The following is a 27902-nucleotide window of genomic DNA, read 5'->3' as shown; positions in this document are numbered from 1 at the left end:
ACATGACATGAAATAGAAGTTTCAGAGGATAAGCTAAATGGGGTGCACATGGCTCAATCCACTCAATCCAGCTAAAAGCAAGGAGCTCTTCATAATTATCAGGTTCACTTCTAGACTGTTGAGTCTTCCTAATGAGAAAGCATTATGCATTAGCTGTTACATAAAATGACAGAAAGAATGCAAATTAGCTAAGAAATTCTAAGTAGGCTATATATGTGAGGCATAAGCCAGACCATTTATACTATTACTGACCAAGAGGTCACTCTTTATTGTTGGTAAATTGGAAAAGCTGCTTTAGAGAACCACATTCCGTCTGTCAGCTTCCTCTGCATAAGCATCCACAGGGTGCCGGGAGGCCACGCAGCCCTTTCTGGATGCCCCATTAGTGTCAGTTCAGCATCACTGTGCATGTGCACGCATCACTCACCCAGCACTGTACCAGCCTTGACCTAATGGCCTCCTGTTGCTGCCCCACTGGCCCAGGGTCCACTAAGACCATTGGTCGATTTGTTCGTCATTCAGCTTTTTTGGGCTAGGTGTCTCTGGCTATCCTAATTGTCCTGGGTATCACAGAGGCTAATTGTAGTGCTACTGGGAAAGAGAAAGTCCCCCTCTTTCACCAAACTATCAAAGCTTTCAGTCTGAAATGGAAGTCATACATTGGAGTTAGGAGAGCCAAATCTCAGCAGCAGGTTTTTTTTGTTGTTGTTATTGTTGTTTGTTTGTTTGTTTTGTTTGGACCACAGAAAATTATGAATTAATCAACAACATAAAATATGGAAGATACCTGGATGTGCAGCAGTGGTTTAGTGGCTAAGAGCACTGGCTGCTCTTTCAGAGGAACCTGGGTTCAATTCCCAGTACCTACACAGCAACTTACAACTGTCTGGAACTATGCTTCTAAGAGATCCGATGCCCTCTTCTGGCCTCTGAGGGCACTGCACAAAAGTGTGACAGACATAACATGTAGTCATACACAAAATAAAAAATTTACACATACATAAAATAAAAAATTTTAAATTTCACAAAATCAAACAAACCTCCCATAAGCTATGTGGTTTGACTCCATAGGGCCTGCATTTGTATGGTGACAGCTGATTATGGCTGCCCTTGGCAGTTTCCACCACTCCTTCCTTGCCTTGATTGAGTCATGTGATTTAAAATGTACTTTAAGTTTAGAACACCTATCAAAATCCAATATTTTAGGAGATAAGCTACATTCCCCCCACTGTCTCCACTACTCTAAATAGAACAAAATTTCTTTTCAATTTTTAAAGCAAACATAATTACATTTACTCACCTATTTGTATATATGTGGGAAGTAGGGGACACATACCATGACATGCATGTGGAGGTCGAAGGACAACACATGAGAGTCAGCTCCTTCCCTCTACCATGGAGGTCTCAGGGGTCACACTCAGGCGATTGCATTTACTGCTGGGCCATTTGCTGGCTCCTCTTTACAATCTTCTGTGTCCTTACTCAGAGCTTAGAAGATATCGCTCCCACAATTACATCAAGGTGATGCAGTGAGGCCTCAGGAACACCTGTGCCATTCCTCCTTCCCTCTCACAGACCCAACTGCTCAGCTATCCAATTCCCTTTCTTAATAATGATTTGTGTGCAAGCTAAAGTAGAGAGAATATCTTGTACTGAATGGAAGCATCACTTATCAATAAAACGCTGTTGGCGAAAGAGCCGAGGCAAGAGAGAGAGAGAGAGAGAGAGAGAGAGAGAGAGAGAGAGAGAGAGAGAGAGAGGCGGGGGAGGGAGGATTCTGGGATTGATTCAGAGTGGAGATTTGCCCCAAACACAGAAGAAGATGGTCGTTTGAAACTGAGGACCAGCCATGTAGCATGATTTAGAATAAAATAAATGGGTGATTAAGATATGAACTACGTGGGGAACAGAGCCAAAGCCATTGGCCTAAGCATATATTCATGTATAAGAAGTCTCAGAGTCATTATTTCTGGAAACAAAGTGGACTGGTGGAAAAACACGAGATACAGATGGCTTTTACTACATACTAACTATGCAAGGCAGTTTTCTACAGTCCCAAAACACAGCTGGGCATGTACACACTCACCTCAGCACTCAGAAGAGGAGGTTAAAGGATCTCTGTGAGTTTGAGGCCAGCCTGGTCTACACTGTGAGTTCCAGGACCGTCAGGGTTATGTGGGTGGTGAGATCCTGTTTGGAAAAAAAAAACTAAGAAGCAAAACCCAACGAAGTACAAACCATCCCAGGCAGCACAACAGAGCTGGGGTCTGAGAGTGGGGGTTGTGTCTACCTGCCAGTGACCTACAGAATGGCTTCCTGGATAAGCTACCCCCTGTGTACCTCATGTCTTCTCTGTTACTATAGAGTCTGGAATATGAGAGGATGTTCTACAACCAGGAGCCTCAAGTTCAGAGATGGCAGGAAAAGGAAATACTCAATCCACCCCTTCCTGTTGGAAGAGGGAAGGGAGCTCCAAAGGCAGGCTACTTAGCCAAGGCCTTTCAAAGGTTAACGGCAGGTCAGCTGCTGTCTTAGGTTTGTGAGTCTCTATCCTGTGCTGTCAGGCTTCAGGAAGACAGCAGACACAGCTGAGTGTCATGACAGCCAACATGGAGTAGAGGGCTGGGAAAGCTTGCACTGTCAGAATTAGTTTTCTAAGTCAGAGTTCGACAGCGGCAGTGATGCCCACGGTGGGTTAGGCGGGTTGGCTGGAGGCTGCCTACCACTGCTGCGGCCCTCCTTACCCTGAATTTCTACATTTACTTTTCAGACCTTAACTAATAATGTATTTCCTACCCAACTCTATCTTGTTGGCATTGTTTGTCTTTCTGGTCTGAAATTCTGTTTTTGAATATGACAGGTGCTTTATCCATGGAGCCATCTTCCCAGCGCTAGCTTTTTGATTTTTAAAAACTTGTTTTGAAAAATGCAATACCCACAATTTATCAACTAGTATGATGGACACCCAGATATTTATCACCTACAATCACCAACTGTTATCTTCTGCCATCACATTATGTACGGTCTTCATTGGTTGCATCTGCAACACTGTGACCCTCTGTCTTCTACATTTTGTATCTCTCCTAAGTATAAGAAAGTTTTCTGAGAGGCTGGAGTTAAGAGCATCGGCTGCTCTTCCAGAGGACCAGGGTTCCATTCCAATCACCCATCTTGTGGCTCACAAGCTCACAACTGTCTATAATTCCAGTTTCAGGGAATCCAACACCCTCTTCTAGCTACCTAGGCATGCATGTGATACAGAGATATATATGCAGGCAAAATACCCATACACATCAAATGAGAATAAATATCTACTACAAATAAACCTTTAAAAAGAAAGAAAGGGAGGTTGGCAAGATGGCTCAGTGGTTAAGAGCATGGACTGCTATTCCAGAGGACTTGAGTTCAAACACATGGTGGCTCGCAACCATCTGTAAATGAGATCTGATGCTTCTTCTGGTGTGTCTGAAGACAGTTACAGTCTACTTATAAATAAATAAATCTTTAAAAAAAGAAGAAAGAAAGAAAAAGAAAAGGAAGAACATATTTTCTAAGAAGGCAGAGTAAAAAAAAGTATCAAGCTCTGGAAATTTAATATTTTGTGTGTGTGTGTGTGTGCGTGTGTGTGTGTGAATTTAGCAACTACTTAATTTCCCCCAAACTTGCTGATCCTTCCCTGGCCCATTGTTCTCATTAGATACAATTGTGGTAAATGTCTTTACTGTCCTGTAATCTGAGACATCATATTCATTCATATCCTCTCTCTCTCTCTCTCTCTCTCTCTCTCTCTCTCTCTCTCTCTCTCTCTCTCTCTCTCTCTCTCTCACCACTGACATTTTCCAAGATCACTACAGCTATTAGTAGAGCAGGCCTCCATTCCGGTTTGCCTGGCTTGTCCTCAGGTGATTTTGGCATTTCTCACCATCATTCTCAGCTATGCGGTCACCACAGAGAGATTCAGCTGAGAGGAGTTTCCCTCTATCACCATGGAAAGCACCATGAAGCAGCACTGATGGGGGCCCTGCTGTAGGCCTGGCTCCCAGGCTCAGATCAATAACAGCCACAACAGCCTATGGCACCTTCTTCTGGAGCAGACCCAGCCCAGCTCAGTTCCCACCTGTGAGTGCACCTCCACGGACCCCATCATCCAGTACAGGTCTCTGTTCCTTAGTTTCTTCAAATACCTAGTGCTCAACTCACGGATTATGGTAATGGAGGTTATGACCCCAACTGGTATGCGACTCAGTGCTTAGTCATTGTGAGCTCCGTCACTTCAAAATGCACTCTTTGCCCAAACATCTCAGGTATTATTTGTGTGCAGGTGTGTGTGTGTGTGTGTGTGTGTGTGTGTGTGTGTGTGTGTGTGTGTTTCTGCATGCATGTGTAGAACCAGGTGTCTTCCTTGGTCACTCTACCTCCTATTTCATTAGACCATGTTTTTCACTGAGTCTGACACTCACTGATTTGGCTAGCTTGCTTGGTGAGAAAACCTCATGGGTTATCCTTGTCTCCAGCACTGGGGTTACAAATGAGCACACCATGCCCAGCTTTTAACATGGGTGCTGGGGATCTAACTCAAAACTTCATGCTGGGCAGCAAGCAGTCTACCAACTGAAGCACCTCCTCAGCCTGTAGCGCTTTTTGTGTTAACCCAATCCTGCTGCTCATCTGGGTCATTTCCTGACTCACTCAGGAGCTCTGCACAAAAGTCCATCTTACCACTGCATCCTGAATCATTGTCCATGCTGCAGGGAGCAATGGGGTACCCCTGTGTGTTCAGAAGGGAGAAAGTCATGAGGCTTGTAGCTGGTGGGAGAATTGGCATCCTAGGTATAAGTGCAGGGACCATGCACAATATCTGTACCTCTCTGTCTGAAAATGTGTGTGTGTGTGTGTGTGTGTGTGTGTGTGTGTGTGTGTGTGTGTGTGTTTGGGGGGGTCCTTGCTCTTCTGCTGCTCTCCCTGCCACCTGCCTTTCTTGACCATTACCTTCTGTTGCCACTCCTGCACCTGTCTGCTCACACTCTTTCAATCTGTCAAAACCACTGAAGACACAGCCACTACATGGCCAAGCCATTGTATTCCAAACAGTGCTCTAAGCTACTCGTTGAGGGAGTTACTAGTGTGGAAAGACATCCATAGTGTGCTGTGGAGAATAATAATAATAATAATAATAATAATAATAATAATAATAATAATAATAATAGTGTAAGCTTATGAAATAGGATAAATGGCAAACCCCGCTTATGTTAAACTAGCAATAAAAAATATGGAAGACAAGCCTAGCTACTCAGAAGGCTGAGGCAGGAGGGATTACAAGGTAAAAGCCTACTTGGGCTACATAATGAGTTGAAAGCTGACAGAGGTAACCTATGAAGGCCCTGCCCTGACATTTAAGATGTGAAAAACGACTGAGGGTGCCTGCATAGCATATGAAGGGCCTATGTTCAACCCTGCATACTATGAAAACCCGATAAATCAAAATAAATGAAAGGAAGCACTTGCTTAAGGGTCTGTCATCTGGAGTTCCTAACAGAAGTACCCATGTAACTAACAGACTTTCCCTGTCAGCCAGCACTTGCTTTGTAAGTCTTGCTGTAGAAGCAGCCCACCATAGTGCCTGCTGTGGTGGGAAAGGCCCTGCTGGGGATGCCTGTACAATGACAGCCTTAAGATGTCAGCATGCACCTGCAATAATGACATTAGGCTGTAACTGTGGGTATAAGATCTTTACCTTATTGTTGAACCCACACTGTGATGGTGGTTTTGTCAACTGGACACAACCTAGAGTCATCTGGGAAGTGTCTCAGTGAGGAACTGTCTAGATCAAGTTTTGGCCTGTGGACATATTGTGATTGTATTGACTGACATAGGAAGAACCACTCACTGTGGACAGCACCATTCCCTAGGCAGGGATCCTGCAGTGTGTAAGACAGTGGCCAAGAGCTGAGCACTAATGTGCAGAATTCATTCACGACTCTCTGCTCTTGACGGTGAGTGTAGTAACACTGCTGCTTCAGTTCTTGCCACCTTAATGTCCTTGCTATGACAAACTCTCATCCAAATTTCTAACCAAAAAATAACCCTTTCTCCCTCAAATTACTTTTGTTAGGGTACTTTATCATAGCAGCAGAAGTAAAACTAATATACACACAATGGGAAAAAAGTTATGAAAGTTTCCCAGTAGTTATGGCTTCCTGTGGCATAACGGGGCCTGGTGATCACTAAATATGGAAGGACCTCTGTCTGAGATTGACACAGGCTCTCTGCCCCTCCCCATATCCCAGTCCCTCTGGGTACAATGGACAGGTCACCTATTGCAGTCTGGACAATGATGCACAGGGCAGGGAGGCTCTAAAAAGACTTTTGAGATGGAGAGATGGCCACTGACTTAGTACAAGCCTGCCATACCTGTGTTCAGTCTTTGGATCTCACAGTTGAAGGAGAGAACCGACTCCTGAACGCAATCCTTTGACCTCCACGAGTGTGAACAGTGACACACTTGGGCTGCCCCTCCCCCACACAAATAATAACAAATAAATACAATAATTTTACAACTTCAATTTTTCTGCCTATCATTTGGGTTCACTCTTGATCCCTAAAGAAAGCACTTCCTCAGATAGAGATGGAGTCTCCCATGGCAGCACTTACAGCACGGGCCCGGTACTGGGCTCAAACTCTCTAGAAAGAGCTACCCTATGCTGGAGTTGGAAAACCGGTCAGAACCCTATGGAGGCCTCTTATCCAACAAAAGGAAAATCCTGCCTCTGCCACAGTCTCCAGGACCCCGTCCTGCCTTACAGCTGCTCCTTCAACCCCCCCCCCCACCTCAGGGCCTTTGTGTTCCACTCTCTGCCCCCTTTGCCTGGGACACTGCTCCACAGGCTCACTCTCCTCAAGGTCCCACTTCATGGCTGCCACACAAGAGGCCATGTCTCAGTATTAAACAGGAACCTCTGCCTATCTTCCCTGTCTCCACTTTCTACTTTGCTATTTCCAGAGCCCTGTCACCTCCTGCACACTACATGCTTTTTTATTTGGCTATGAAGCCCCGAATGTCTTGAAACTCACTGTGTAGACCTGGCTGGCCTCAAATTCCCTGAGATCTGCTGTGCCAACCTCCGGGGTGCTGAGATTAAACATGTGCACCATCAAGCCCCGCCTATACACTTATTTATCACCTGCTTTACCTTCAGCATCTGGGACAGTGTAGCATGGACCATGGCACCTTGGGGACACACTTCTGGTCCCAGCAGTCAGCCCAGTCAGCCCTCATAAGAAAGTATACCATGGACAAGTGTATTGACTCATGCCTTTGATCCCAACACTTGAGAGGCAGAGGCAGAGGCAGAAGCAGATGGATCTCTGTGAGTTCAACGCCAGGTTTGCCTACATAGTGAATTCTATGCCAGCCAAGGCTACATAGTGATACTCTCTCTCCAAAAGAAAAAAAAAAACCACAAAAGAAAACAAACAAAAAAGTATAGTAAGGTGAGAGTACACACCAAGGAGTTGGGAGATAGGAACATCATGGTTCATGACTAGCCTGGGCTACAGTGTAGGTCACTGCTGGAAAAGAAGAGAAGGAGAAAGAGAGGAAAGACCAGGAAGAGGAGAAGGGAGAGGAAGAGGATGAAGGAGGAGGAGGACCCCAATCACCTGACTCTTTTTTTTTGTTTTTGTTTTTGTTTTTTTTTTCGGAGCTGGGGACCGAACCCAGGGCCTTGCGCTTCCTAGGTAAGCGCTCTACCACTGAGCTAAATCCCCAGCCCCCACCTGACTCTTTTTAAAGGAAGGAAACAGCCAATTCAGATCATCACATGGAACTCTTGATTGCATCAGTGTCGGCTGCTAATTGAATCTTCCCACAGCACCATACAAGGCAGTACACAGGGGCTGAGAGAGCACGCCCCCAGCATGCCAGTCTGTGAACTCAGAGGCACCAAGAAACTGAAGTTCACAGGCTGTGCTGGAAAGCAAAAGGCTGGCACGTTCCGGCCGCAAAGGTGAGGTGCACAGCCTCTGCAGATGAGGATCCCTTCTGCTCCAGCTCAGGCCTCACTTGCTTCATCCGTGCTGGCACATTCAGCCGTGCCTGGCGTTTCCTCTGTGTCTGTGCAGATGGCAGCTCTCAGTGCTTCTTTCTGCTGTGGCAGGCAAGTAGCACCACTCTCTCTCTCTCCCTTTGCAGGGAAATAACTCCAAGGGGAAATTGACTGTGAAGCCTTAAGGAGAGCCCTCTCAAGATGTGGAGAAAAAGCAGGAAAGAAATATAATCAGGTGCTCACAGTGGGGAACGTGAAGTGCTGGCAGAGCAGCAGAAGCTGCAACTGAGCATGTGCACTGAGGACTGCTACTAATGCTGAGGGCAGGAGAAGCCGGGGGTGGGGGTGGGGGGGGTGGGTGGTGTCTCTGCTGTCCAGTGTGCAGGCTTCTGGGAGCCTGCCAAAGAGGAACAAGGTATCAATTTAACAGAAGGTGCCAGGTGCTTCACCGTGGGCAAACAACAACTGTCTCTAGCTCAAACGGCTAACAGCACTCTGGGACCTGGTATGGAGGTAGGATTTATATGAGATTGAACATGGCTAAGATCCAGCTGAAAGAAAATGAAGGTGTGTTTTTAACAGACCAATCCCTACTGATGCTAGGTTCAAAAGCAAATAGTGAGCCAGGTGTGGTGGTGCTACCAGGAAAATTCTGACTGTGAGGCTATCGGGGACTGCATAGTAAAGCCTCTCTCAAAGAGAGGAGGAGAGGTGACAGAAGAGAAGAAAGTAACCCGGTGAAGCTTCAGTGGGGAAAGTGCTAGCTATGTAAGCCAGACCTGAGTTCATCACCCGGAACCCACATAAAGGTAGAAGGAGAACTGACCTAATGTTGACTTCTGAGGTCCCATATGAGCTATAGCACGCGTGCACGCGCGCTTGCACACACACACACACACTCACACACACTGAAAACAAACTACATGTGTGCAATCTGTGCAAGTGTACACAGACCCCTTTCACCCAGCGTGTGAGGTAGAAAGATCCCAGCTCCTTCCCTGTTTCTCCCTCTTCAAACAGCAAACACAGAACAGGTTTCTTGGACAGAATTCCCAGCTCCTCTCTCTTTGTCATTCACATTTCAACAACGCAGAAGTCACTGAAGGTAAAGGCCCTGGCTGAGGCCGTGAGCCTGCAGGTAGGGCCCATAGCTGAGCGATACAGCTCAGCAATGGAGCGTGGTCTGCTTAGCAGCTTGACTTTCACCTGCAGTCTCTCCAGAATGTTGTTGCTTCTATGCAACATGGAGAAATGATGTAGTCATTCATTTTAATTATTAAAATTGTTTCCTTAAAACATTGGTTCTCAATCTTCCTAATGCTTCAACCCTTAATACAGTTTTTCATGTTGTGGTGACCCCCAACCATAAAATTATTTCGTTGCTACTTCAAAACTGTAATTTTGCTACTGTTATGAATTGTAATGTAAATATCTGTGTTTTCTGATGGTCATTCAACCCACAGATCAAAAACCATTGCCTTAGACTAAACTCCACTTGTCAAACCCTATCCCACATTTCAGCCCAGGCCCACTATGCACCTCCCCTCTTAGCCCCTTCTTCATTTAGAGTGATTAGATGCTAGCTGACCCACCCACAGACACAGATGTGTAGCCCACACTCTATGTATCAAAACGTGTGAGGTGAGGGCAGGCAAGATGGCTCAGTGGGTAAAAGTGCTTGCTTGCTGCCTGGGCCTGATGACCTGTGTTCAATCCCAGGAACCCATAGCAGGAGAGAACTGACTCCTCAGAGTTGTTCTTTGATCTCTACATGTGCTTCAGTTTGAGACACGCAAACCTTTTTTTCTAATGAGAGAAGAGTAAAGGGCAAAGGAAGGAGGTGCTAGAAAAAGAGCCCTGAGGGTCCAAGAACACCAGACCCTGATTTGGTGGGAGCTCCCTACCTGTGTGTGGTCCCCAGTGGCATCCTCATGCTTGTCAATCACATCCTCATGTGATTCAAAATCTTCTGAACAGTCCAGAGGAGGTTCAATGTGGAGACGAGAGCCAGCTTCAGTTCTGATCTGCACAGATTTCTAGACACAGAAATTCAGTGTTGAAATAAGAACAAACGACTCAAGGACAGGAATGAGCCAAGCCGAGTTGCCCACAAAAATGGCATTCAAGAGGTGCTGTGCCTGAGCGGGATAGGATTTTGGTGAGTTTTTGTTGTTTAAAGATCAGGTCTCTTATGTAGTCTAGACTGTCCTCAAGCTAGTGATCCTCCTGCCTTAGCCTCCCAAGTACTAGGATTACTACTGTGGCCACTGCGCCCATCTCAGCAGTTGTGACCTCACAGGGTCCATATCACCTTTGCCTGTTTCTTTCTTATGCTTACAAAGTGTGTAGGAGAGAATTTCAGACTGTTAATGATTATTTCTCAATAGAATTTTTATAAGTGTTAAGCATTTCCCCAGAAGCCATGCGAGCTGACTGACCTCATGTTTGGGAAAACCTGACTGATGCACTGTGGGTATGCTAACGGGAAACAACACATAGGACGCTCGTGAAGCTCTCTGAACTGTACAAACCGTCCTTGCTGTAGCCTCTCTTCTTTCAAGAATTCTTTGCATCTTTAAGAAATAAATAAATACCAGCGGCAGGTGTTGGGAAGTAGGAACCACTCCAGAACCCTCCACCTCCACATAGCCCACCTCTATGCATCCAGGAAGGACCAAAGGGCCCATATGGACAACAAAAGGAGTGGGTCACATGGAATAATGCCAGTGCCTCAAGTCTGGCTCACCTGGCCTGAGCTAACAAGGAGATGCTTCCCTAACGCCCCCAGATGTTGCATCAACAGACTACATAGAAGGCTTTTAGCACTTGTGACTTTTATCCTGAGTAGCGGTGAGCGCATTGGTGACATAAAGAGAAGCAGCAGAGGGGGTGGCAGCTACAACTGGGGTGGGGGTGAGGGGCAGCTACAGAGTTCCAGAGAGTGGGTGGGGCAGAGTGGGGGGGTGAAGATGACTGAGGACAGTGCAGTATTGAAAAGAAACAGCACAAAGGTTGGTAGGCAAGATGCTGCAGCCCTTGGCTTCTAGAAGAGCTCCTGGGAGCTGCCAACCCCAAAGGCTCATGGTCTTGACGCAATGGTTTGAAAGCTATACCACTAGTCATAGTAGCCATCAGAATCCCAGAGCTGGAGCACTTGCTACTGCTGCCTGCTCCCTGCTGCCTGACTGCTTAGAGCCCACGATCTCACTGGCTGCCGAGTGCTGGACCACTGGCAACTGGGACTCAGAAGAGGGAGCCTCTAACCTCTGCACCTAGAGCTGCCTCTGGCCTCTTAAGACCTGAAGCCATACGTCTCTGTTCTCAGGGCTTTGAGTCAGTCAGCCCACCCTCAAGCCTGCTTGTCTGTCCTGCCCTTTGCCTTCTGGAGAAGCACCTTAGCTCTCTCTTGGGCCCAAGACTGCCAATACTAGAAACTACTCACTGTTCACTAGTGATTTCCACCTGAGCAGAACTTAGCTGACAGATGACAGGCTGTCTCATCTTTCAAGCCACTGTTAGCAAACCCAGACCTTACTTGATACATCCAGCACACAATGCCTCCTTACCAATCCCTACACTTTCTAACATGTGTGACTGTTGAACCTGTTGGAGCCACTGCCAGGGCCCTATCAGTCCAGCTGAGCCCACACAAACCCTTTCCTGTATCTCTGTGGGCTTGTTTGCCTTCCTACCCTCAGTCCATGTGTGGCTCAAGGATGAGAATGGAGCAGGCAGCTGTCTATTCGAGCAAGGAAGATGTCCCACTAGAGAAACAAGGGCCCTCAAGTCACCATGTAATGCCTTGGGATGGTTCTAGAGCCACACGCCCTCATTCTCCACCTTTCCTCTTCACTCCAAAGCCTTGGCTACCTCCAGCTGTGGTATGGTTTCCTTCTAGACTTTGCTACTTTGTTCTCTTCTTCAGGCTAAGGCAAACATGCTAAGCTTTTCTCCCTGGGACTTTCAACAACACGGAGGCCTATTGGGCAGGAAGGGAGGATGGGAGAAAAGGCTGACCTCAGACGTGGGTCAGGCCAAGGAGGAGGTAGCTTGGATCATCAGCCACCCAGCTCCTTTTAGGGCCTTCTGGTCCGTTCTCTAAAGTGGGAAGGGCTTAGACTTGGGCTTTGTGCTTCTGAATGCTGCCAGTGGACCTGCAGTATTATTAGTCTTTCCCTCATCACTTTCCTAAAATCCAGACAAGTCTGGGCATAGACTGCCAGTCTGTCCTGTTATTTGTCTCTAGAGAAAGCACTTTAGTTCTTTCTTGGAGTCTCCTGCCTGCCTCTGATCCCAGTGGCTCTTTTAGAATTAAGTTCTCCCTCCAGGGGAAGATGCAGCATGTGACCTAAGCTAGAGTGGCAGATACCACACCCCTTTCCGGCCCACCACTGAGCGATAGTTCTTGGGAACAGGAGATATAAAATTGGGGAACGGAATGTAAGTGAGGAACTAACTGTTTGGGGCTATCATAGCATTCTGGGGCACAGGGAAAGCCCAGGTGAGAGGCAGAGATTGGGAGCCTGCCCAGGTCTGTGGTCTTGGACAATGTGCATTGCTTGAAAGGAAGCTGGCCAATAACAGTGGGAGGTGCAGCTAGGCCGGCCTCTGGCTTGGCACATCCACAGAAGGAGCTCTACATCCAGCAAGGAGCCAGGATCACAGCCTTCAGCAACTTCCCAGCCTCCTCCTCAGCAGCTCAGCACAGCAGAGCTTCCCAGTGATGCCCAATATGCAAACACAGCTTTGTGGTCAGCCCCAAGGCCCTTAGTCAGCAGGCCCTCACCAAGCTCTAAGAGCATTGAGTTCCAGATACCAATACCCTGCCCCCGAGTCCACTCAGCACCATAGTGAACACTGCAGGTTATGAAGCAACAGTGCTGAAATTAACTCTGGTCTAGAAAGCACTCACAACACCGAGTGGGTGCCCGAGGGTAATAAATAGCTGCCATCTGGCCTGCTCTCCCACCCTAGCCTGGGGAGCCTCCTCTGCCCACAACGTGGGGGGCTGCCCCACCCACACCAAGGCTGGCAGACTGTAACCCAGCCCAGCCACATGCATGCTCCTAGCCTCCCACCTCCCACTCCGCATGGAAGGATGACGATGATGCTCCGGGCTGGCTCCCCAAATGGCGTTCTGCTTTACCAGGAGTGGGTGTTCATGCGCCGCTGCTTTTTACTGCCTACTTGCAAACCCAGACCCTGGCAGACCTTTGCAGTACCTATGCTGGAGGAGGATTTAAGACTCTCCACACAACCCCACCCCCCCACCCCAAAGCTGCTCACTTCATGCTCAGCCCACACTCCACCCAGTTCATGCCCGGAGTTATTTGTGTGTCTTCTGCACCTCCTCATAGAGTGTTCTAAGAGGAGGCATTGAAGTGTGCTGTCAAACACAAAAAGAGCAAGTACAGGGGATGCCCTGTATGCTTGTGCAGGTTGTGTGCTATATTAATGGCGTCCCCTAGAGGTGGAAGGGCTCTACCAAGACCCTAAAGACAGGCTGGGTGAGGAGCCATCTTCTTTGATCAGCTCTTCCCAGGTTTGTCAGCTCTTGTCATGATCAGAAGTCAGAAGGCACCAAAAGAAGGGGCCCAGCTTCGCAACCTGGAAGAGAACTGTACTGCAGATGCTCATATGTCTGCAGCAACCCAGGATGCAGATGTTGCAGTGAGGGACAGCCAAGGCCACTTTCATCTCACAGCAAACGTTCTGTGGAGACCTTTCCTGAAAGTCTGGCCCACAGTAAATTGTCGGAAGGCCAATCCCTTCACTGCCGATTTAATGCTGAGAGCCAGTGACGTTCATCAAAGCTGACAGCATTTTGGTAAATGGCGGCTCTGTTGATTAGGCCACTGTCTACCCAAGTATTACAAGGCTGAGGAAGCCATAAATCTTAATCCACTGATGGCAGCAGAGAGATCTAAGGCTGCAAGGGAAAGACCAGCAGGTACGGATGCCCAGATATCACCTGCAGGCCACTCTGCAGTAAAGGTGGTGACTGTGGAGACTGCTATATTTACCTAGTCAACCTCTAGAGCTCCCAACCCTCACTGACTGGGCCATGGCCAGCAAAAGTGGTAGTGTAACCTCACTGGCCCTTTACGGTGGTATAGAGAAACTCTGAAGCTAGAACAAAGCCATGTCCCATTCCTGGTGGGTGGCTTTTAAGAACTGGCCACTGGCTACTGGGGACATTGCTACTTTAACCTCTAGCTATCCCTAAAGACAAGGTTATCATGGATGGTTCTACAGCCTTCTTGCCAAATGAGTTTCAGGCTTATACTCTTGAGAAAGTCTCTTCTAGGTGCTGGAGAGATGGCTCAGTGGTTAAGAGCACTGACTGCTCTCTCTTCCAGAGGTCCTGAGTTCAAATCCCAACAACCACATGGTGGCTCACAACCATCTGTAATGGGATCCAATTGACGCCCTCTTCTGGTGTGTCTGAAGACAGCTACAGTGTACTCATATATATTAAATAAATGATATTAAAAAATAAAAATAAAAAGAGAAAGTCTCTTCTACTGTAATAGCTAGGCTCTAAAGTGTTCCTATTTGCTGGTCTAGACCCAGAAGAAAGGGATTCCATGCACCACTGATCAGCTAGCTGCAGGAAGAGGTAAACTGTCAGACTGGGGCAGTGGACGTAAGAAATAAGGAAACCCACCAGGCAGACAGAGACAGGGCCGTGGTCCCATTCCTGGTGGAAATTAGCTTTTAAGAATTAGCCACTGGCTACTGGGGACACTACTACTTTAATTACCTGCTTCCTTCTGGCTACCCACAAAGAAAGAGGTGCCCAGACAAAAGGGTGGAAAGAGGTGGACATGGTGGCTCAAGCCTGTAATCCCAGCAAAAGAGAGGTGTATGTAGGAGGATCAAGACTTCAAGGTTAGCTGTAACTACATAGTTCAAGGACAGCATGGGCTATACTAGACCCTGTTTCAATCTTCTATAAAAAGCAAATGAAGAACTGGGCAGTGGCACATGCCTTTAATCCCAGCACTTGGAGGCAGAGGCAGCTGGATCTCTGAGTCCGAGGCCAGCCTGGTCTACAGAGCAAATTCAAGGGCAACCAGGGTCATATAGACAAACCTTGTCTCGAAAAACCAACCACCCTCTAAAAAAAAGTTTAGAGAATTAAAAACTCCAGAGGCATAAGGGCAAAGACTGCCCTCTCTGTCTTCTGTGGAACCAAAGGCCTGCCTCGGAACTTTCTACCTTGGAGATCACTTAAATCCATTTCTCATCCTGGTGACAATAATAACAAGGTAGCCAACATACCAAGGCTAGCTGTCCAACTCCAGCACATCCTAGACAACAGGTTGTGACATCACACACACACACACACACATACACACTATGGTGGCTTGAATATGCAGGAGTGGCACTATTAGGAGATGTGGCCTTGTTGGAGGAAGTGTGTCACTGTGGGGGTGGGCTGTGAGACCCTTCTCCTAGCTGCCTGGAAGCCAGTCTTCTCTTGGCTACCTTCCAATCAAGATGAAGAACTCTCAGCTCCTCCAGTGCCTGCTTGGATGCCGCAATGCTTCCTGCAGTGATGAAAATGGACCAGACCTCAGAACCTGTAAGCCAGCCCCAATAAAATCTTGTCCTATAAAAGTTGGCTTGACGATGGTGCCTTTTCACGGCAATGGAAACCCTGTATACACACACACCCTACCAGGCTATTCAAGGCCAGGCAGGATAAGGATCAGGTGACCTTGAGTCACAGCCCACTCAGGTAGCAGTCAGCACCACACCAAAGTCAAACTACTACAGTCTAGACCATCCAAGTAAGACAGATGAGCTGAGACGTTCAAATCGTTTCTCTTAGAAATTTCAACCAATCCAGGACTAAGAAACTGACCTGAAGGGGTGCAGTGGGTCAGTGAGGCCAGCGGATTGGGCATAGAGTGGGGCTGTGGAAAGCAGCAGAGAAGAGCTATGTGGATCCAGGAACACAGCCTCAGAGCTCTTGCAAGTCCTAAGGTAAGGGGAGTTAGTTAGGGTGGTCCTATCTACACACAGCAGCCAAGATCTTTCCAAAGGGAGCCCCTCCACTCAGACTACTGTCCAGACTCCTCAGTTTGTATGATCAGCCGTGCAACTGTGGGCCAGGCCCCCAGTGCTTCCTCTCAGTCACCATGTACTGATCATAGCTAACACCTTTCCATCACACTCCACTCTGCCATTCCAAGGAGACCACAATCCCCACACTCAGCTTTGCTGCAGTGCCCCTGGGCACCTCTGCCTGTCACCACCTCCCCTGCATGGCTGTCCTTCATAGCAGTTGCCATTAACTTGCTGGCTACTGTTTCCCTGGCCTGGCCTGTCTCCCACTCCCATTCCATAAGTTACAGGGCAGCAGGGCTGGCCTGCTTCACTTGCAGCTCACAGACCAGCAGTAAGGATCCAAAACTTTGAAGTGCTCCATAAATGGCCAGGACTGAACAAAGAGTGAAGTCAGACATGGGAATGAAGTGCCAGAAGAGACCACTCAGCAGTCAAGACAGACTGACACATAGCCATGAGGACCATGGTTTGGAATCTAGCACCATGGAACAAGAGGGCCTCCTGAGCAAAGGCACGGCAGAGTGTGCTGGAAAGGTGTTAACGCCTTCCAGCTCTGATGGGGCAGAGACAGGAGGATGGCTCGTGTTTGATAAGTTTCAGCCTAGCTGAGAAAATGCAAGCCCAGGTTCTTTTAGAGAGACGGATTCCATGGTACAGGCCGAGAGTGAATGAGAAGTACACCCGGGGCCTTCTTCTGGCCTTTGCACACATGCATGTTCCCCACAAATAAAATAAATATGTAAACAGAAATGACAGAATGAAGAGCCTGGAACCCTCCAGACTGCCCTCCACCTACCCAACAACAACCAGCACAGCCAATTCATCACCTCTGGGAGGAGTAGCAGGAACCTCACAGACACTGGCTGGATGGTCCTCACCAGCTACCCTCTGAGGCAGGTAACCTACTGACCATCCTCTAGATTAAAAAGCAGGCACCACAAGGAGGGGTGGTATAGCCAGAGAGCTGCAGGCACTAACCTCATCCTAGCCTCATCACCTGCCATTAGGGGCACCTAGCTCAAGAAACACACAGCTTATAGACCTGTGAGACACCATGCACATGCTGCAGGAGGCTGTGATGATTACACAGGGAAAGTTCAGAGAGGTCCATTACCAGCTCCAAAACACACACCAAAAAAGCAGCCCGAAGCCCATTCTCTTCAATTCCCAGGAGCCACATTCAAATGCCCTGAAGAGCCAGCTGGGGAGAAAAAGTAAAGTAGAAGAAACAGTATGTAAGCCAAATGATATGATGCTGCTCTGCCAAGCTGCTGAGACGCTGAGGGTGGTAGCTCCATGGCCTCTCTCTGCAGCTCCTCATGGCTCAGGCTGGGTCTGTGTGCAAAGGAGGTCAGCATCACATTGCCACAGCAGGGAGAACAAATGTGAGGGGGGAGGGAAAAGGTGGGTCAGTGCTATTTCTGAGCACTGTCCTGAAGGGCCACAGGTTTTTCACCTCCATCCCACACTAGCCCCCAGACCACAGAACAGGATCTGTCCTGGCATCCCTGAGGCTGTGTCCCCACTCTCCCAGCTGTCCTGGGCAGCAGCTCTCTTAGAGGCCAGAGCAGAAAAGTGTCCAATGCGGGCTGAAGGCCTCCTCCAGCCTGCCCAGCTCACCAGCCCCAGGACCATGCATGCAGCACACTCAAACTGGCCAGCTTCCTACTCAAACAGCAGTCAGTCCCATTGTTGGGCACTGAGTGACCCCTGACTGCTGCAGTGCTGAGGGCAATTATAGCAGAGGGGCTTTGGGAGGCAAGGGGAAATTAGCCCTGATTAAGTCTTGTGAAGTGGGGAGCCACAGGAGAGATGGGAGGGATGCTAATTAATCTTAGGCCAAGCCTTTTAAATTGCACAGACTCTGGGGCCAGCCATTAAGTCCCAGTCTAAGACACAAATATGGCTCGTGATAATAGGAAGCACTCCAACAAGCAGAAGAGCTATGTAGAGTGAGGCAGGCAAGAAAGGCCTCATTAACAAGAAATTAACATTCATGGCTGGGGACAGACACAAGCACCCAGGCTGGTGCCCGGTGGGCCTGCTCTTTAGACCCCGGCTACAGCAGGCACAACTGTTTCCAATGAGCATAGCGGGAAGAAGTTCTCAATACAGGTGTGAAGGAGTCTGCAGCAACAGGCCCAATCCATACCCCAACCCAGCCGCCTCCCTTAGGGATCATGTGACTCTGAACAAGTGCCTTTGGCTCTCTGGGCCTCACTGTCTATGCCAGCACCATGAGGACACACATAACCTAAATGGGTGTCATGAAGATATGTTAGGTGGCAAGCACATGAAAGTCTTAAACTGTAAAATGCAGTGCCCGATTTCCCCCATATACAGATCAGTAACAACAATGACCCTGCCTAAGCCTCCCAATCTGTATTGTGTAAGGCCATCCTAATGTGCAAAACATGTGATAGGAACTAAGACCACATGACCCAACCTCAGTACATACATGGTACAGTGACACTTGGGTGCATTAGGCAGCTCCAAACATAGCCACAACCTCTCCTAAGGGAAGCTAGCAAGGGGCCATAGTAAGGCCTAGTTGGTCAAGAATATGGAACTCAGAGCCAAAGATCTGATTCTTCCACTTCTTAGCCATAAGCTTGGGCAGGTCCCTGAGATTTTGTAAGCATCTCTCTCCTCTCCTCTTAGTAAGAGAGAACAACATGAGCAGCCAGGCTTCAGGTGTGCTGTGAGTGTAAAGCAGAGGGGCTGTGTGCAGCTGAGACAGTGCTGGACTCAGGGGCAGGACTCAGAAACACTCAGCAACATTGGCAGCCATCTAAGTGGGCACCTCAGTTCACCAGGGCAGGGTTCTGTTCTGATCACTTGCTTTATCTATGTCATGCCTCACACATAGTAGGTATTCGATAAAAAGCAAGTAGATAAGTGAGCCCTCAAGATCGAGCATGAGTCTGCTCTTCCTATACTCCTTTGTGGGCTCTGGATGTCCCAGGCAGAGGGAGGACCCTGCAGCTGGGTAGGTACCCCAGAAGTCAGTCCATACAGAGAGGGTGCCCTACAGTGCCCAGAATAGTCACCAAGCCCACAGGGACTTAAATGCTTAACAGGCTCACTCTTCATTCTAATGCAAGTGCCAGAGCCTAATGCAAGTTTTCAGACCTGGTGCCATCCTCGGCGCTGGACTTTTCCTGGTGCTGTCCTGGAGCTGCATCTTAAGACTTCTTCAGCTTCTCGGAATAGGGTTCTTCGTCCATAATCTGCAACAGAGACAGAGAAGCAGCTAGTGAGACATGGGAGGCAAGTTCACAGTGATGGCTATTCTGAAGCCTACATCCGGAATCCAGTCCAGCTGCTCAAGGTCATACATATGAGGGTTGCATCTGCCCGAAGTAAACTGCAAGTAAGCCAATGCCCAGCAGAAAGTGTAAGAGTGGCAGAATGTCCATAAAATGACATGTCTAATGTCACATCAGGCAGTTCGGCAGGTACAAAGAGCCATCACCAAACACAGACATAAGGTGTAGTTCCTACAGTAGGCAGACATGTGTAAAAGACAGTGGGTATAGACATATTTGAGGAATAAATTTACTGCTGGGTCCCAAGTTAAGATAATCCTGTTTTCAGTCCCCCCTAATTCTACCAACAAGTGGTATGCCCACCATGAAAGCTGGAGGAGCCATGCCATTCCCTCTTAGCCATAGGGGCTACAGAACTCCTGGTAAACTGCATTTAGAATACTGCAGTGGGTCTCTGGGGATATTTTGGAATGTCACTCTCTCCCCGAGTCCCTTTGCTGCTGTGTTTATTTTTCCATTATGTAATGGCCTGGAAGCTCCTCACACCCTAGAAGGCCATATTAATACGGAGAGACCAAGTAGATTCCTCAGAGTAACACGGTCAACCCGAAGCCTGGTCCCACCTGTTCAGTAACAGATCTTTACATTCAGTACCAAGTCATTTCCAGTTCGCCTGCATAGACTAGGTAGAGAGCTTCTGCAGCGCCCTCACACATGAAATCCCTTTAAAGCATGAAGGGCTGGATTGGCTAAATGTACAAATGAATAGTGGAAGCAGATACTTCATGGGTGTTAGGTATTAAAGTTGATATGTGCGTGTCGGTTATTATCTAAAACTTCCCTTAAATCATGGACATTAGAGCCCCAGACAATGTAAAGACTAGAAAGTTTTTGCTCTAGCTGCCTTTAGTTTTGGGCACGGAGGTTTGAAAAGGAATAAAAAAGGATTTAAGCTTGAAGTGGTTTCTTAGCACATGTGAGGCCCTGGGCTCCATTCCTATCGCCTTGAAGAGCATTTACCTTCCTTGCTCTGAGGCTCTTCCAGGTCAGGTGGAGACAGTTAACTCATTTGCTGGTGAGCTCACACATACAGGATGCTTTCAAAGTCTCTAACTTAGCTCTTTAATTACTGTTCTTTTGCAGTCCTGCGGACTCATCCCAGGGCTTCGTTTATGTTAGGAAGGTGCTCTACCCCTGAGCTACACCTCACCCCTTAATCTTCAACTAAAAATGCTGCTGCCTGGCCTGGGAGGGTCTGTGCTCACCTTGTGACCCCTCCGCCTGTGAGGCACTTCTGGAGAAGTCTGTGTGCACAGCTTTCCGTGGGGATGTCTTCAGCTCTGAATTGGCCCCATTGACATAGACAGAGAAACCTTGCTCCAAGTGTTCCAACCTCAGCTGCACGGGGTCCTTGGCTTTCAGATGCTTTAATATCCTTGAAGAGAAAAACAATCACCTGCCTGGATCCCAGCAATGCCTGAGGCTCCATGTCCCCAAGGCTAGTAGTAAAGTGCTTTGGCAAGGTGACAGCAACGTCTTTGTGATGGCCCCTAGGCTCCTATGTGTGGATATTTAGTCCCCAGTTGATAGAACTGTTTGGGAAGAATTAGGAAGCATGGCCTTATTGGTGGAGGTGTGTCACTGGGGGCAGGCTTTGAGGTTTCAAAATATCCCTACCATGACCACTGTATTTCTTCTCTGCTTCATGTATGCGGGTCAGGATGTGAGCTCTCAGCCACTGCTCAAGTGCAATGTCTGCTTGCCTGCTGCCATGATGGTACAAGGATTCTTACCGCTCAGAAACTGTGAGCCTGATTAAACACTTTCTTTTATAAGTTGCCATGTGTTTTACCACAGCAATTTAAAAGTAACCATGACAGTCCTTAACTCATTGCTGATATGACATTGCTTTGTTTTGTTCTGCTTTTTGTCTCAAAGCAGTACACACTGTCTTCATTAGGCTCCTCCCAGAACCATGGCTATAGAATACTTGATTCTTAAGAGTCTTTACAAATACCTCTATACATCAGTCATTAGATTCTCAGGTTGACAAGTGGGTTTCACCTTTAGTGATTAATTACCCAGCAAGTTAGTAAAAATTTTAAATTATTATTTTATATGTATGGGTGTTTTGCCTACATTTATGTCTGTGTACCATGTGTGTGCCTGGTGCCTATAGAGGTCACAAGAGAGTGTTGGGTCCCTGGAACTGGGGTTACAGAGGGTCGTGAGCCTCCATAGAGGTCCTAGACTTGAACCCAGGTCCTCTGGAAGAGCAGCCAATGCTCAGAACTGCTGAGCTACCTCTCTAGGCCTCAAGTTAACAAAATTTTAATATAATACCCATCACATTGAGGTAAGCATGGTATACCAAACTCGACTCTTAGCACAGACAGTGGCTTTAGGTTACCGTCCTGGAAGCCATCATGAATACAGAACTACCCTGTGCTGACTCATGGCTCTAGGGAGAAATTGGATATGGTTCTTGCCAGGTCTGGCCACAGCATTTCATCAACTGGTCATCCAATCAACATGCTTGTGTTTGTGTTTAAAGGCACCTTCCTGCCAGGCCTGGTGGTTATACCTGTAATCCCACCTCTGGGAGCAGGAACAGCCAGCCTGGGCTAAAAAGTGAGGTTCTGCCTCAAGACAAAAGTAAATTCACTTGGCTGGGGACAGCTCGGCTGGTAGAGTGATTGCCTTGCAAGTGTAAGGACCCGAGTTCGATCCCCAGACTCAGTAGTACAGGCCTTTAATCCCAGTACTCAGGAGACAGAGGCATCTCTGTGAATTCCAGGCTGGCCAAGCTACATAGTGAGACCTGGTCTCAAAAGTCAAAACGACAAATAAGGCTGAGGAGAAGAGACAAGCACATGCTGTGGCTCAATGACCAGCCACTCCAGCCAATCACTGTGTTCCAGGCTAGTAAGAGACTCTAAAGTCTCAAAAACAAAGTAAATGTACCCATGGAACAAAATGGACTCCACATTCATGTACACACACACACACACACACACACACACACACACACACACATCTGGCCAGCTGAAACAGAAAAATGATCAAGGAAAGCGCAGAACTGCAAACCAAGATATATAGTGTCCCTCAACAGCTATATAGGAGAGATAATGAGAAGACCAAAAGCTCCCTGACTTTGTCTTTGCAAACAATGCATGTCAAGCGACTAAGATATTCTGCGAGCCTCGTTCATCTGTGAGTGACTGCGAGCGCACGGGAATGCTGGTACACATGTTTCTGTGAGCCGCCAAACACAAACACAGAACATGAGAGTAAGTTCCAACTGAGGAGGACATTGCTCTTCGTGATTACTTTAGTACCCCTCTCCCCCCTCTCCATAAACAAGGAAGGCGGGACACCTGCCCAAGGTCACCCAACTGCTCTGTGGCAGGGGTGAGATGCAAACTTGGGGTACTTTAACTCCAGAGTCATCACTAAAGACATGTCACTCCTGGAGCTTGTGAGACAGTCTGGCCACTGGCAAGGTCAGACACTGCCGACAGCTCACAGCTCCTCCTCAGGCGGACTGGGAAAACAGGCAGTGCTGCAGATTTGACCTTCTCCCAGGAAGCACTCTCCAGCACTTCTCAAGCACTAACTCTGGGCATGAAAAGGGTTAGTATTGAGATCAACAAATGCTGAACACATGTCAGGGCCTGATGCCAGGGAGTACAGGCCAGGACACTGTGCTGAAGCAGTCACAGGAAAGACCCCAGGACACACTGTGGTCTCCTTACTAGGTGGGGGTAGGCATTACTCACTGATATGTTCTCCAAAAAGCGTGAAGGCCTGAACTACAAAACTCAGATCTAAAAAAAGCCAAGTGGCACAAAACTGTCATCCCAGGGCCCTAGCCTGACTGACAAGGCAAGCCTCAGGTCAACAACCACTGGGGAATGACACCTAAGTTGATCTCTGACTTCCATATGTACACACATGTGTGCATACACAGACAAACATACACATACACTTATACACACCAAACAGTAAATAGAAGAGAGAGGTAGCTATGTATATACAGATGCCATGATGAAATTAATGTTGTACACTAACTTTAAAAATTAATCAAATGGGCCAGGCAGTGGTGGTGTACTCCGTTATTCCCAGCACTTGGGAGGCAGAGGCAGGGGCAGGGGCAGGGGCAGGGGCAGGGGCAGGGGCAGGGGCAGGGGCAGGGGCAGGGGCAGGGGCAAGGGCAGGGGCAGGGGGAGGGGCAGAGGCAGGGGCAGGGGCAGAGGCAGAAGCAGAGGCAGAGGCAGAGGCAGGGGCAGAGGCAGAGGCAGAGGCAGGCAGACCTCTATCAGTTCAAGGCCAGTCAAGATTACATGGAGAAACCCTGTCTTGACAAACAAACAAACAAACAAACAAACAAACAAACAAATCAAATCAAATCAAATCAAAACAGAGTACGTGTGTGCTAAGTATAAAACTGGAAGAAAAACCTTGGGTTTGTGGGCCTTGAGTGGAAGATGACGTCAGTCATGGAAGAAGATGGTGGCTTATGGACGCCTTCTTTGTTTACTTTTCAGCCATTTCTTCTGCAGCTGACACATCCATCTTTTCAACAAAGATGGCAGGAACACTGATTACAGACTGCTTATCTTTTGCCAGCCTGAAATGTGCCTGATTGTTGGGCAACAATGTAGAACAGAAGGAAAACACAAGTCACTAAGTGCTGATCTACAAACAGCCATCAGCACACTCCTGGGAACAGGGAGTGCAAGAGCTCTATAGATAGAGGTCTCAGAAGAGTCAGCAGCTGGCCACCAACAGACCTGCCAGGTGAAGGACACACCTTGACTTTCCTCCCAGAGACTGCCTTGGGATCCAATATTACTGTTAAAACCCTGTCCCTTGGCCCAGGATCTGGGGCTGGCACTGCATGTGGGCCTCTACTTAAGGAGGATGATTTATGAGAATATAGATGTTTGAAACTGATAAATTAGGAGATAATTACTCAGACTGTGAAAAGAATGGGTAAAAAAAAAAGCCCTGCTGCAGCTGAGTGCAGTGACATTCAGGTGGCACCACTGAAAGCAGCTTTCTTAAAATGGATGGCTATGCTGTATAGAGCTGTCCAGGGTGTAGGGTCCCTGCTTGTCCAGAGCCGAGCCTGCCCACTGCTGCCCTGCCATCCACATGAGGAAGAGAACATTTCGTTCCTAATGCTTCCAGTACAGCCCCTCCTGCAGAGGGCTCCTTTGGGCCTGGTTTAGAGTCACTCCCACCCAAGCAACGTGGAGTGAGGAGAGAGGTACTGCTCCTGAAGGAACTCTCAGAAGCTGTGTTTGGAAGGTGAGGAGAGCTGCTGGGCAGAGAAAGGGGACAGGTGAGATGTTATAGCCCAAGCCTCTTCCAGGATAAGCTCCCTGGTGGGGTAGGGTGAACATGAAGCCACCTTGCTTGTAGCAGAAGCAGAGAGTCATCATGTGCTGTCAGGAGAGCTAGGGAGGGCCAAGGGGGAGGTTCAAGAGATGTGGCAGCCTTGTCTGGTCCTAGCACCCTCTTAGTGATCCTGGTCACTTACCTCAGTGGAGATGTAATCACACCGGGGCAGACTTGAGCAAGACTGAGCAGCATGATCAAAGGGCTGAGTGATGAGGACTGACTGGGAAGATTAGGCTCATGTCTAATCGGCTGGCAGCAGAGGGGGCTGCAGTGTGGAGAGTGGAGGGGAAATTTTCACCAGATCCAAGAGTCTGGTAAGTATGTTATTTGGTCTTAGAGAAAGGTCGCTGAGGGAAACTCAAGGGGCCATGTTTGTAGACCATGACCTGTTATCCCAGGTGGGGAGATTCAAGAAAAAGAAAGAAGAGAGGCAGCTACTGGATCAGTGAGGGCCACGACTGAGAATGATTCTTACATGGGAAAACAGAGGGGAAACGTTGGCACTAGGTATGCCTGAAGTCAGAGGGCCATGGTGGTGATAGAGCCTAGGGCCTAGGTGGGCATAAACACCCAGTCCCCACAATTGAGTTCTTCACTCCATAAGCCAGTTGTTTCCTAGTTGTAAGCCCACGTAACCATGGGATTTTAGCTTTACAACCAAACTAGTTAGCTGCTAACTAATAATAACTATGGGGCTGGTGAGATGACTCAACTAGTACAGGTGCTGGCTGCCAAATTGAAGATCTAAGTTCAATTCCTCATAGTCACAGGGTGAAAGGAAAAACTGGATCCTGCCAGTTCTGATTTCCACACACACATGATGATGTACATGCCTTCTATAAATAATTTTTAAATGTCAAAACAAAATGAGAAGCACAGTCTGTGTCCTTTTTCGTGCACTAGTTCCTTTCCTAGGTGATGTGGGCACATGGAAAGCACTCAGAAATAACAAATGAATACAAGGCTCACTCATGCCAACCAGCATTCTCGGCAGACACATCCTGAGCAGATCTCTGCTAGCAATGCCCCCTTCCCAGTTGCTCAATGCCAGCTAAGCATCCTGGGATCACTTTCTTCCCGAGAGCCAATGCAGTCAGTCCTCAGCCTCTACCATCATGCCAGGCACACAAATAGGTCTCCAAGTAATCCACACCTTTGTCCCACCAAGTCCTAGTATATTTGGGCCACTGGCAGCCCTGGCAGCTTTCTCTCCTTTTGATCACAATGAAAATGTCAAAAAATGTAAATAAAGTATAATCCAGTTCCACCACTTCCTACTTGCTACAATGGGGCCTGCTTCTTTGTCTGTCTGATGGGTGCCATCACTCCACCTGCCTGTCTCGGTGGCCTAAAGACAAGCCGGTGAGCAATGGCACCTAGGCTGTGGCTGGCACTTTGTAAAAGGCATCCTGAGGCTGAACTGACCGCTGCTTAGGGCATCCCCTTCTTCACAAGTTCCTGGTAGGCTCCCTTTCCAGCTTCTTATTTCCTGCATCCAGTGATACCCACTCCCACCCCATTTTACAGCAACTCAATTGTGATACATTTTTAATTGTCTCAATACTGCAATCTTGTCTGTGAAATTCCCATCTCTGCTGTCAGCTGGCAGCTCTGGGATAGCACTTATTGATCCCCAATTAATGAGAAACAATCTGCTCATGAGGAGCTATGACACTCTTTCCCCAGATGAGCACCCAGGATGATTAAACCATCACCCAGGTGTTCAGTGGCAGCATCCAGCCTGCCAGAGACTGAATAAAAACATCCAACCCCCTGCCATAAATGCCAGGATAAACACCCATGGGGGTCTAATCAGCATGAGCTATCTGCTGTTCTCACTTGAGCTACCTGCCCCTGGGAGGATGGGAAAGTTCTGCTAAGTGGCTGGGCACTACCTACTGACTTGGTATATCTGGAAATGAGGGTGTGAGCCTGTTGTCATAGACACAAATTATATATACATATACATATATACGTATATATATATATACATATATGTGTATATATATATACATACATGTGTGTGTGTGTGTGTGTGTGTGTGTGTGTGTGTGTGTGTGTGTGTGTATGAATGACAAGGTCTCATGTAGCCCAGACTGGCCTTGAACTCACTATTTAGCCAAGGATAATTTTGAGCTTCAGATCATTCTACCTATATCTCGCAAATGCCAAAATTACAGGCATGTGCACCACACCCAGGTTTTATACAGTGCTAGAGACTGAACCCAAGACTCCTTACACCGTTTCTTACAAAGTTCCTTACAAGGATTCTATCCACTAAGCCACATCCTCAGCCTAGAGTCAGGGGTCTTGATGAAATTCTACAACTGGTGGAGTTGTTACAAAATAATGTGTTACACTCCCAAGACCATCACAATGGCTCCCCAAACCAAAAGGTATCCAGACAGCCAGATAAAAACTAAATGGGATTTGAGGTGACACTTTTCAGACCACTTACCTGCAAGACAGGAATATTCCCATAACACAAAGATTCTAATTCCTGCCTTTGCTGGGTCTTCCCAACCCAGGCGGATTTGTTTGGTGGCTCTGAAGAATTCTGTTTGGCTTGTGGTTTGACTTGAATTCATTACCAATATTACAAAATATCAATCTAGATCCTAATTTCTCTTCCAGTATGGAGGCTCTCTGCCCCTCCTCTCCCCATGTCTCTATAAACCCCATGGCAGTGCCAAGCAGTATGGAAAGGGAAGTTCCAGGTGACCCCTTGCTCCAGCTCCTTAACACCAAGTGACTCCTAGGCTCTGAGTTGTCACATCTAGCTCATAGGAAGGTTCAGGTCTGAATACGAACCACAGAGAGCTGGAAATAAACTTGCTTGGCCTTGAAGAAGAACAGAGGCCTTCAGATCCTGCCAGGTTGCTATGACCTTGACCACTACACACTGAGTGCTTTAAGCTTTTGCAACAGGAGCCGAATACCAACTCCCCCCCCCCCCCAACTTTAAATGATACCAGAGCACCTTTGGTCACAGGTAAACTGGCTTCACACTCCCACAGACTTAGCTTTCCAGGGAAGGTTGACACCCAAGAGATGCCGGCCACCACACACAGGTGATGCACAAGGGTCTGCAGTGCCCCTGATCCCA

General features: G+C 47.9%; 1 protein-coding gene across 15 annotated transcripts in view; it reads right to left on the bottom strand.

The window, feature by feature from the left end:
* The window catches only part of Katnip (katanin interacting protein), a 166341-nt gene that overhangs the window by 90095 nt on the left and 48344 nt on the right, over positions 1–27902 (bottom strand). For 9 of the 15 annotated variants that reach the window (XR_015630535.1, XM_087571703.1, XM_087571723.1 and 6 more), the window contains 3 exon segments: positions 20656–20825; positions 19254–19351; positions 9950–10081 (listed from right to left, as the gene is read on the bottom strand). Coding sequence is in view for 10 of the 15 variants with exons in the window: in XM_087571703.1 (XP_087427829.1) it covers positions 9950–10081; positions 19254–19351; positions 20656–20825 (400 nt within the window). In the remaining 5 variants the exon portion in view is untranslated. 15 annotated transcript variants of the gene reach the window in all.

Source organism: Rattus norvegicus, chromosome 1, assembly GCF_021556685.1.
Source record: "Rattus norvegicus strain SHRSP/BbbUtx chromosome 1, alternate assembly SHRSP_T2T, whole genome shotgun sequence".
In the NCBI taxonomy this organism is placed as follows: Eukaryota; Metazoa; Chordata; class Mammalia; order Rodentia; family Muridae; genus Rattus; species Rattus norvegicus.
The sequence above is the reverse complement of the archived record's forward strand: the minus strand, read 5'-3'. Positions and strand labels throughout refer to the sequence as shown.